General features: G+C 32.4%; 1 protein-coding gene across 6 annotated transcripts in view; it reads right to left on the bottom strand.

Moving 5' to 3' along the window:
- The window catches only part of STRN3 (striatin 3), a 104,892-nt gene that overhangs the window by 24,659 nt on the left and 67,970 nt on the right, over positions 1 to 12,263 (bottom strand). For 5 of the 6 annotated variants that reach the window (XM_027569654.2, XM_027569655.2, XM_027569651.2 and 2 more), the window contains exon 8: positions 8,435 to 8,545. The exons of the other annotated variant lie outside the window; for it this stretch is intronic. In XM_027569654.2, the coding sequence (XP_027425455.1) occupies positions 8,435 to 8,545 (111 nt within the window). The remainder of the gene's footprint in view (positions 1 to 8,434; positions 8,546 to 12,263) is intronic. 6 annotated transcript variants of the gene reach the window in all.

Raw genomic sequence — 12,263 nt, 5'->3', positions numbered from 1 at the left:
TTTTGTAGTCAATATCAAGTAAAAACAATTAAAATAGGCAACCCTAAGGGCACACATTATGACCTTGTATTTACTAATGCCAACATTAATGGACTAATTAGCTACATAATTATTAAATTTCATTATGGCTATTAGAATATTAGTAACTCTATAGGAACTATCATTCATCTGTGTGTACCCCTAACAAAATGCTAGGCAGTGAGATGTTAAGAATTAATAGAAATTGGTGAAATCTTATACATTTATCAGCTTAACAGTAATCCCTAATTTCTCAGAAATGCTTATGTATCTTTACTTCTGCGTGGAAGCAGGCAGTATGTCAAATAGTCTGAATTTTCTAAAATAATTATCATGGGGATTATTTGAGGATTTTCTCCCTGACACTGAGTGACTGCAAACAAATTCTCTAACAAATGAAAAAGTGCCAACTGGATGTCTAACCATCAGTTAAATTCGACATTTTAAAGGAAAATGTCATCCTTACTCACAAAATAGCTCTCCATTGTAACTTTCCTACTTACAAGTATCACCACCATTGCTCTGGTTTCTATTCTTAAAATTCCACAACTACATTTTAATAATTCCTCTTCAACTTGTAGGGGCACCTGGGTGGCTCTGTAGGTTAAGCATCCCGCTTTCGATTTTGGCTCAGGTCATGATCTTGGGATTGTGGGGCTCAGCCCCACATTCAGCTCCATGCTCACTTGGGAGTCTGCTTGAGATTCTCCCTCTCCCTCTGCACACACCCCTCCACATTAACTAAAAATAAATAATCTTTTTTTTTTTAATTCCTCAACTGTAAAAATGGGGTGGGTTTTTAAAATGAATTTTCACTACCAAGAAAAAAAATTCCCCTTTATTATGCTTCAGATTAATCTACCCTATTGACTTTATTCTAATCAAAGCTTTCATTCTTATCAATTACTGCCATAGATTCCTAATTAGTTTTCCTAACTCCCAGCTCCATTTACCTTCCATCAAATTGGAAAACCACAGTAAAATTAATTTTCTAAAATTATCAAAATTATCACCCCTAATTCAGAAACCACAAGTGGAACCTTAACATTCTCTGAATCAAAGCTAACTAAAATCTTTTACTTTACCCTGCATGTGCTTCAGGATCTGATCCTATTTTTCCTATCCAAACTCATCTTTTAATGCTTCACAACATAAATCTCCCTGATTTTAGACTCAAAGAAGTTTCCTTATGACACACACACACACAAGTTCTATCTCCAACGTGCACTTCAACTTACCACAATTCTACCTATACCTTCAAACTAGTTCCAGCTCTCCTCTATGAAGCCCTTGCTGATCTTTCCCTGCTCATTATTATACTTGATTATACCATAACATTTTACTTTATTAGATATTATCTTACAGATAATTTCATGAGAGCTAATGTCAAAAATAATAAAGAAGAGAAAAAAAGTTTTATTACACATGTGAAGTCATAATCTTCCGGAACACATAGACTGAGAAACACAGAAGAAAAGGAAAATAGGAGATAACATGAAAGTTAATTTAAATTGAAGGTCCCAAATTATGTAATAACTGTAATTATTTTTTCATACTATAGCCAAACATTAGTCTTTGTGTGGCACAGTGCCAAGTTCAGGAGATGATGTAAGAACGCTGCTTTAATTCTAGTTGCCCAAAAGCTGCTAAAAGATTAAAGCAGATTTCATAACCAGATATAACAGTCTTATGGAACCTCTAGTTTGTAGAATACCTTTCAACTACAAATTTAATGTGTCTTCATTCTTTTTCTAAATCTATCCAATATTCTACATATAATAAATGTAACAAAATGCAATTTCAAATAAATTTGAAGCCTAATTAGCAGCAATAAGAAAAAACTGTAAATGTATTAATATAAAGAATATTACACATATTATAAAAATATTTAAGGCCCTAAATGAAAACTCATTAAGCGTTTATTAAATAAAACCTGATTCTTAATTATTGTTGGACTTTCTAGGAGAAATACTTTATCTAAATTAACAAGAAAAACTTTTTTTTTTTAGGTGGGGGTGGGGGGTGGGGAAGGATCAGAGGGAGAGGGAGAAAGAGATATCACAAGCAGACTCCATGCTCAATGCAGAGCCTGACAAAGGGCCCAATCTCATGACCCTGAGATCATGACCTGAGCCAAAATCAAGAGTCATATGCTTAATGGACTGAGCCATCCAGGTGCCCCAAGAAAAACTTTTTTACTACTCTGAATTATCAAACAACCCACCTACCTCTTAACCATGACCATCAAATCTTCTAAATGTACAGTCTTCTAAACAGATGACAGGACAATGAAAAACATACTGATTATAGCATGTGTAAGCCAAACTATGGACTCATGACTCCTGTTTGTGTTTTTAAACCCATACTTATTCTCAAACATACATATTCAGGACTTAATGGAATTTATCTTTCTATAGACTATTACTGTTAGTACTAAAGTACTTTTTTACTGAATCTAACATTTTCCCTCTCTCCTAAGTGCCCCCCTTTGTTAATCAAACCTTATATTCTACAGTGAAAGCAACTGTTAAGCAGGCAATCTGGAAAAGATAGGTTTTTTTTTTTAATATCTTATTTATTTGAGAGAGAGAGACAGAGATAGTATGAGTGGGGAGGAAAGGGAGAAGCAGGCTCCCCGCTGAGCAGGGAGCCCAACGTGGGGCTCTATCCCAGGACTCTGATCATGACCTGAGCCTAAGGCAGACACTTAACAGACTGAGCCATCCAGGTACCCTGACAAGTTTATTTTAAAATAAGGATTTAGTTATGTCATGTTTGCTAGATCTATTTTCTGACTATTGTTCTAATTAAAATAAAGCTTTCACATGAAAACTATCATCTTAAAAAAAATCACAATAATAAGAAAAAACAAAATAGTTCAGCTACAAAGTGATTCTGTAGTTTTAAAAAGTGTACTGATTCAAAGAATATCAATCTGATACTTTCTGGCCCTTGTCAAAATGTCTAAGTTAAGGTATTGTCTTAGGAGGAGGAAAAAAAAAAAAAAATCTGAGCTGAACTGAATGGTCTGTTATACAAGTGTGAAAGCGGGCTGCTGGGTGGTTCAGTTAAGTGTCTGACTCTGGATCTCAGTTCAGGTCTTGATCTCAGGGTCGTGAGTTGAAACCCCGTGCTGGGCTCCCGTGCGTGCATGCATACATACATACATACATACATACATACATAAGTAAAATAAGATGTGAAATTAAAACAGGAAATAGAAAACCAACTGCAACCCTTTGAGACAACTGTTTTTTGTCTTTGATTTGATGCAAGAGAGAGAATACTTAACTGTTTTATGGACACTTCAAATTTATACTCTCTCCTAAATAGAAGCAGCTTAAATATCAGATATTTGGGGCGCCTGGGTGACTCAATGGGTTAAGCAGCTGGCTCTTGGTTTCAGCTCAGGTTATGATCTCAGGGTCATGGAACTGACTGAGCCCAGTGTGGGGCTCCACACTCAGCAAGGAGTCTGCTTGAGACTCTACCTCCCTCTACCCCTCCCTGGGCTCGTGTTTAGGCTCTCTCTCTCTCAAATAAATAGGTAAATAAATAAAATCTTTTTAAAAATATCAAAGATATTTTATACTGTGCACCAAGTTGTTTTTAAAAGCCTACTAAAAGTTACTGTTACAAAAGAATAATTTCTCCTTAAATGTTAAAATGTTCAATATACAGGTATTAGGACAAAAGTCACACTTGACAAAAATATTACATTTTCTGGTGATGGTTTATCATCTTGGATCTGGAATAACAAGTGACAAACACTAATATAAAATTTAAAAAAAAACTAGAAAACAATCCAGGGACACTCACTTATAATTTATATTTGAAAAAGTTAAAAGACTTTCCTTTTCCAATGTACTGACAAGTCAAAGGAGGTGTAGCAATTCAGTAACATCAGTAAGGAAGGGGAATGACAATCATATTCTATATATGGAAAAGACAGGAAAATTAGGACCAATGACAATCATGAGGAAAACTAAGACAAGTTCACTCATTCACTAAGAACCAGAACTGTAAACATATATATTCTCAGAATGTGAGTCTTTGAAATGGGAAAAGCCTATAAATCATTTGAAGATATGAAATAATCTACTTTTAATAGGCATCAATTTTAAAGGTCTTAAATAGCATAGGAATAACAATAAGCCACAGAATAAGAGCATCTATAAAAGAAAACATATCACAATCCACAATTTAAACTTTCCACGTTGAAAACCCGAAACAGACAAAAATGAAAGATGTCTTAAAAAATTTTTTAACTCCTTCCTCATATTCTAACTCAAGGTTTCAAATTTCAGATGCTTCACACTCACTCTAGATGCTACACACTGATTTTTGTTATTGACTTACACGTTTTTACTGATGTATAAAACAGAGCAAAATGGAGACCATCAAAAACCTCTCTAGAAAAATCCTGACAGACCAAAATTTTAACATAACAATAAATTTAGAACCTCCCCGACTCCCTTCCCCAATTACAGAACCCTTAGAAATTATTAAAGAATAAAAGAAAACTGAGTTGTAGGTCAGATAACAGTACTGTATCATTTAATTTCCTGATTTTCATCACTGTACTGTGGTCACTTAAAAGGATGTTTTTGTTGTCAAGTAACATGCTAAACCATTTAAGGAACAACATGCCTGCAACCTACTCATTTTTTGAACCATTCAAAATAATAAATGTATATATTTACAGAGAGAAAGAATAAAGCAAACGCGGTAAAATGTTGACAACTGGGGGATCTGAGTGAAAATTACCTGGAATTCTTTGTACTATTCTTGCAATTATACTTTTCCTTAAGTACGAAATTATGTCAAAATAAAAAGTTAAAAAGAAAAGGAATCTTAACACTTTTGAAGCCTGAGAACAAAATAACTGCATCAAGTCTCTTTAGTTCCATGGTCTTTACTTTTAGAAGTATTAATAAAGTATATCTCCTAAGTATATGTCACTTAGTATAAAATTAATACTGAATTCTATCTGCAATCCAAGGCAAAGGTGTCATATTTAAGTCATTTTCTTTTGCCTCAGGTGAAAAAAAAGAAAGGTGTAGTGAAGTAAACAAGTTAAAAGACAAAAAACCACTAGAGTTTCTTAGCTCCAAGTTTTAGAATTCTTTCCATTTAAGAGTCAAATCATGGTTGAGTCTTTACAAAGTTAAAAAGCTGATATTCTCACCATTTTTTTCTTTCCATTAAAAAAAAGCATTTAGGTTGTGTTACATCTGCTGAATCTATATGGTAAAATCAGCAAATAATTTTCTTCCAAGAAGCTAGAAAAAAATCTGTAGAAATGTAGCATTATGATCCAGTGGGTATAACTCATTCACATTTTGGAATAAAGGAAATAAAGAAATCAAGACTACAGTTTATGAATTATTCTATCTTATACAAAGCTCTATCTAATAAAATATCAGAATAAAACTCAACAAAGAAGCTATTAAGAATAAGAAAATTCATCAATTATCCTTTTCATGTAAAATTATATCTTTGTATCAATATGATGATCTACCTAGATTAAGACAGAAGTTATGATCCATCAGCTAAAAAATGTTTTTTATTTCCTTAAGTTTTATCTTCATATCAGGGATTCAGAGCTAACATCTTCATACTGAACTCAATATATTCAAGAGCAAAAAGGTATTATTTAAATTCACAATTAAGTGTAAAAAGAAACACATTACCTCCTAATTCATTCCTGAGACATTATACTGGAAACCTCATCTTTATATCTATATACACAGGTAACCTTAAGACAGTGACATCTATAAAAACATTAAAAATGAGAAATAATCTAAAGGTCTAACTAATGGAGGCTAGGTTAAATCTACCAACTGCAAAACTATGTAACCATTAAAATTGTATCTTTTTTCAGATGACTGTGAAACACTTAAGACAAAATGAATTAAAAATATAATGATATTTTTGTTAAAAAATTAAAAACGAGGTTTATATAAAAGACAACACTTAGAAAAAAACCGTAAAGATATGTGTCAAATATTAATCTCTAAGTATTAAGATTGTGGGTGTTTTTAACATTTTTCTTTTTGTTTCTATATATATACTTCTTATACGGTCTGAGTAACAAGCATGTATTATTTTTATGGTTATATAAACAAAGTTAGTTCCTTTTTAAAAAAAAATAAACAGGGCGCCTGGGTAGCTCAGTTGATTAAGCGACTGCCTCCGGCTCAGGTCATGATCCTGGAGTCCCAGGATCAAGTCCCACATCGGGCTCCCTGCTCAGTGCGGAGTCTGCTTCTCCCTCTGACCCTCCCCTTCTCACGCTCTCTCTCTCTCTCATTCTCCCTCAAATAAATAAATAAAATCTTAAAAAAAAGACATAAAACCAAAATTAAAAGGACCTGGCTAAATAATACAGTACATACCTAGATAATAAAACAGTACTGAAACATGAGAGCCTCTGCAGGCCCCAGCTCCTAATTTATATTACAGCAATCCCCTTTTGCCCACTTCACATAGTTCTCCAATCTTATATTTAACAACAGGTAGTTTGGTTAAAACTGAAAACATGTTACACAGAGGAATATTTACTGATGAAATGATGTCTTCTATAAAGTGTCAATTAAATAGGCAAATAACAAACCTGTTCATACTATGGTCCTATTTTTAAAAGTTTAGCAAATTAAAATTTTATGGGGATTTTGAATTTTAGTTTCAGTTCATTTGTTTCTAATATTTCTTAAAGATGCAGGTATAACATATTTTAGAAACATTTAAAGCCTACAAGTAAAAATGACCTTCAATTGACTTATATCTTATTTTTTAAACCTCAAAAAGGTATAGATCTAATCATATCGAGGGGAAAATAGGGCATTTATATTTTAAATTAAAGCAACATTATCTAACAGATAAAGAAACCTTTAGCAGATGAGTCAGTTCATGAAGAGCATACATAAAATACATAATCTATTTTAAGATTTTATTTATTTATTTGACAGACAGAGACATAGCAAGAGAGGGAACACAAGCAGGCAGAGTGGGAGAGGGAGGAGCAGGCTTCCCGCAGCAGGGAGCCCAATACGGGGCTTGATTCCAGGACCCTGGGATCATGACCTGAGCCGAAGGCAGACGCTTAACGACTGAGCCACCCAGGTGCCTCAGTAATCTAATATTAAAATAAACTACATTTCATTAAAAAGACCTAAACCCCAAAATTCTAATGTCGTCATGTCTATATTCGAATAGTCAATCATGCAAAAGTACTTTTATACTAAACATGCATGGATTATATAGGTAAATGATGTTAGAGCCGAACACAGCCCCTGCCCAGCACTAAATGTTTTAAATACAATAAGCAATTCACTGTATAGTCTGAAACTTCTTAGAGTACAATTTCTTTTCATTCACATGCACAACAAATTAGCATAATTTTATGAAAGAAAACTGTAACAAATCCCCAAAACTTGCCTTATTAGCTTCCACAATAAATTAAACCATTTAAAAAGTTTTACTAAAAAAAAACTTAACACCCATTTCCATTACACCTGCCATTTTATAAACTAATCTGTCACCAAAGGAATATGAAAAGAATGCCTATATGGTTTTAGCCTTTGCCATCACTTTGTCCTTGACATAGTCAAAAAAGTGAGACTAGCAAGAATCAACGGCCAGTTCAAAATAAGCTTCAAGTTTCATTTAATACTCAAAGGTCTGAAGATGCTTTTCATGTGGCTGTTTATTTAAAGTTTGATTCACAAAATGGAAATGAATTCTATCTTTGAGAAGTGCTATAGCTAAATTCATACTTTTATAGTACATTGGTCAGATACAACATAGTGAAAAGTACTATGAAAAGAAGTTACTCAACTAGAGACCAAACAAACCTTACTGCGATCACTACCCTTTCTACTATCCTTCCACCAGAGTAGTCAAGAAACTACCACCCAGGAGAGATTTTTCTGCTGCCCTCCCGGTTTACTGTTGGATTAAGGCCAGAAAGCAGCAACAATGAAAAGGGCTTTTATATTTACTGTTTTTAAGGATTCCCAAACTAAGAAATGTAACCTGGAGAGGAGCTGGTTATAGGTGTAACACCCTATTTATCAAAAATAAGGAAATTTATACTTTCTCCCTTTTGAACAAATTTCTGTTACTTTTAATTCCAAGGCCAATAGTCCTTACAATTTGGTAAACTTTTTAAAGCTAAAAAAAAACTTCCTTGAAATCTTTCCTTTATCCTTATTAACATTATTTAAAATGATTTTTCACTTGATTAATAACACATCTTAAGTTATATTCAAATAAATTTCAATTATACAACGAAGTTTAAAGTTAGTTGCCCGCTTATGAAACCAAAAAAAGGTACACACAAAAAAAAACAAGAGTTGAAGAATTTTTTTCTCAAAGATTGGTATACAAAAATTATAATAGAATCTGCACTTACTCTTCAACCCTTTCTTCCCCTTTCGTTCCTTCTTGTACTGTTCCTTCAGTTTACTTATTAGTCCCTGGTCTACATCCCAAACCTCAGTAGGTGGGGAGAGGTCATCTTTATCTACATGCAGCATATTATTAAAAGAAAAAAAATCAGCAGTTGGCAATGCAAGCTGTTGGCAGTAAACTGTTATAGCTTTACATAATCATAATAAAAATATACTAACAGCATATACCCAAAATACTTTAAAGGTGCAGTTTCAGTTTTGGTATTCACAACTCAAACTCTAAATGCCCATCTCATAAGTTTCTAAACAGTTAATACTAACAGTTAAATGGTGCTTCATTTCTATGAATCACAAATTTGAAGATTATTATTCTTTCAATGACTAATATTCAATGGACTGACATTAGAAAATTAATGTTATACAAAATAGATCACTGCATCTTTATAAAAATGTTCATAAAATTATTCAGCCAGCATCATAAAAGCAAATGAATGAATTACATGCGAACTACTCATAAGAGTGCAAGCTGGAAAGGTCAGTGCCATTTTATTGATGAAAATATTCATGCACCTTCTGTCACACTGATTCTGCATGCACGGGATAACTATACTAATGGAGAGGCATTCTAGTCCAATGTAATACATACATATAGTTCCAAAATACATTGTCTCCAATAATACATACAAAGCATTCAGAGAATCCCACCTCGGCCCCCACCCCACCCAAATAGTTCAACATCTCATTACCTTCTTCCATTGGTCTACAACTAAGATTAGCAAAAAAAAACAAAAAACAAAACTCAAATTCTACTGAAGAATTTCTTGAGTTGATTTTTTTTAGGGTATGATAAAAGCAGTGACAAGCATGGAGAAGTGAAAACATACAGTGCTGTACATCTGCTAAAGATGAAACCAGCTATTTTAGCTGAATAACAAATCTGTATTTATTGTAAGTAAATACTTGTGCCTGGAAAAATTTTACTCTGTAGTAAACTAGAAGAAAAACAGCATTAAAAAGCAGAATAAAAATAAGTCTATTAGAATTACTTTAAGTATTAAGGGTTTTCCTTCATTTGTTTAGTTTTAAAACAGCCATGTTATTAGAAAGTTTAACATTCTGTTACAGAGTAACAACTATGAGTTTATGTAACCATGTTACTAAATAAAAATTATACCAAAACACACAGGCTAAGTCCATCCACAGGACTGACAGAATAGTGAGATTTTAGGGAAAACATACTTGCTAAATTTCTGATAACTCATTATATTCCAGACCACAAGTCTTGTAAAACTGCCTAGGCCTCACTGACTTAATCCATGCAGTGGACATAAAAAAGCAGTTTTTCCCCCTTACAGATTGCTGTATGTAGTAAATATAAGAAATTCTCATATTTGAATGGCACGTAGAAATTCAATTACTTACTGACCCTTGAGCCTTTCCTACTATAATTGTTATCACTTTCTCCCCTATGGATATACCTATGATCTTAGGCAGTCATTATGTAAAAAGCTAAATTCAAAGCTTTAAAGTAATTTGCCAACTTGAATTACTTAAAACTAGGCTGCTAAAGATTGAAACTTACACATGAGATTATCTGTCAAATCTGCAAATTGTAGTAGTTTGTAATATTGCAGTAATACTGATTTAAGAGAAAATTCACTTTTTGTGCACTCTAATCATGAAGTTTACTGAAAACTGCTGTATCAGAAATTATTCTATGAACTCACTGGCTACTTCCCCCAAAAAAGTAATCTAAAGAAGGAATCATTTGCATTCATCTTAATAAAACTAGCAATTATTTTTAAAAGTGACCACTTAAAGTAAGCCAAATTGACACATTTTTAAATTTACAGAAAGAAAAAAAAAAAGCTTAAGTGGTATAAACTTTACACAGGTAATTCCATAGGACAGAAAATTTTAGTAAGATAGCCCAACAGTTAAAAGACCTCGTAGAAAAAATAAAGCTGTGAGTAACTCTAATTCAAGTAGCAAAGGGTACTGGAGTGAAAAAGCAAAAGGGAACAAAAAGGATAAGTCTTAAGGGGAAAAAAAAACAAATATTACTTGCAAGATAACCTAAAGTCTAGAAAACAAAGGTTAACTCAAAGCAGTGCAAAGAACAGGTTGGTGAATGCATATGTGCACAAAAAACATCCTGAAACTTGCCTGTAATAACAGCTGATTTGATATTGCTTATAAGAAATAGTTAAGAGCAAAAGGGAAGAGGCAGCATAATCTTCTACATATTAATTCAGTTTTTTAAAAATCTAGGGGGAAAAAATACCAAGAAATGAGGTTGAATCAGTTAGGGGAACCTTTTTGTTTAAAAGAAAACACAAATATGCACACACAAAAAATATCCCTTAAAAACTCAAAACCATGAAAACATAAAATTCTACTATGGTAATTCTAACTATCAGAGCAGAGGAATTATATAAATCTACTTAATGTAGCATAAAAATGTAACTAACTTCACTTTATGCAAATATTCAGTACTTTATCCAATCCATTATATTTAAATACAAACATTCAGGTACTAATTACATTTGGTAGTCCTATAAATTTCGACAAATCACAGTTTCAAAGTAGAGGAGAAAATAACCAAACATGCTTAAAATGCCAAGTCTCCATGAGAGAAATAGCAAAATTAGAAATGCCTACTACTATTTTTGATTATAAGAACTAAAAACTACCAAAATTAGACTACCTAATGTAGATGAGAAAAGAAAAATAGGATTTAAAAGCTTCCTAAAAAGCAGTGATGTTTGATAGGATAAAAGTATTCAAAATTAGACTGAGATTTTTACTCTTTTTTATTTTATTACAAAATAAAAAACAACAGATTACCCACTTTGGGTGAGTACTGGGATATGATATGTTTCATTAGGATACTTTACTTATTAAAAACAAAAAAAAAAGAACAAAAAAAAGTCTTTTACTCAATAATTTAAATCTCAAAAACTGCCACCTTCCCATTTGTAAGTAAATTCAAATTTAAGCAAACGAGTTAAATAAAGGTATGTTTGTATATCCCTCTTCTTTGTTTTAGAAAAACTGAATAGAGCACCTGTTGAGCAGAAATGAAAAATTCAGAAATCCTTTGACAGTTCTCACTTGTTAAGAAAAGAAACTACTTGAACAATTTTGTTCTTTTCTTTCTAAAGAACTTAAAATGCTTTAAAGATGGTTCAGTCTCATCTAGAAGGAAAAGACTTTCAGTTACTTCCATTTACACAAAGATTCAGGTCACTCTCAAACAGTAATAGTAAAAGTGAATAACGTTTTACAGTTACCATTCACTATTTAGGTCTGCTTTTGAAACTGCTCTAGAGCCAGAAGTCTTTGGATAGAAGTCCCAATCGACTGTACACCATATGGTATTTCATTATTACAGAAATAATGCCATTTTATACAAATTAAATTCCTGAAATTTTTGTATATTCTTTTGACTAACAGTTAAACTTCCAGCAATTCTAGGCAAAGAAAGCAGGGATGGTTATACGCCAAGATTTAGCTACAAAGATATTTGAAAATTGTTGATTATTTTCCTTAATGAAAATAATCTAAATATTCATCAGTAAAGCCCCAATTAAATAATGGAACATACTGACAGAATATTATGAAGCTATTAAAAATGCTTGCAGAAGAACAATGTATTAGGTGAAAAGTGTGGATTATAAATTGGCACTAAGCAAAAATCTTTCATTAAATACAGATATATATATATATATATGTTAACCATGATTCTCTTTTCATAGTGGCATTATAGGTTATTTTTAATTTCTTCTTCACAGGTATGTGTGGGTTTCTAAAACTCCTAAAATACACAAG

This window comes from Zalophus californianus, chromosome 6 (genome assembly GCF_009762305.2).
Source record: "Zalophus californianus isolate mZalCal1 chromosome 6, mZalCal1.pri.v2, whole genome shotgun sequence".
Lineage (NCBI taxonomy): Eukaryota > Metazoa > Chordata > Mammalia > Carnivora > Otariidae > Zalophus > Zalophus californianus.
The sequence above is the reverse complement of the archived record's forward strand: the minus strand, read 5'-3'. Positions and strand labels throughout refer to the sequence as shown.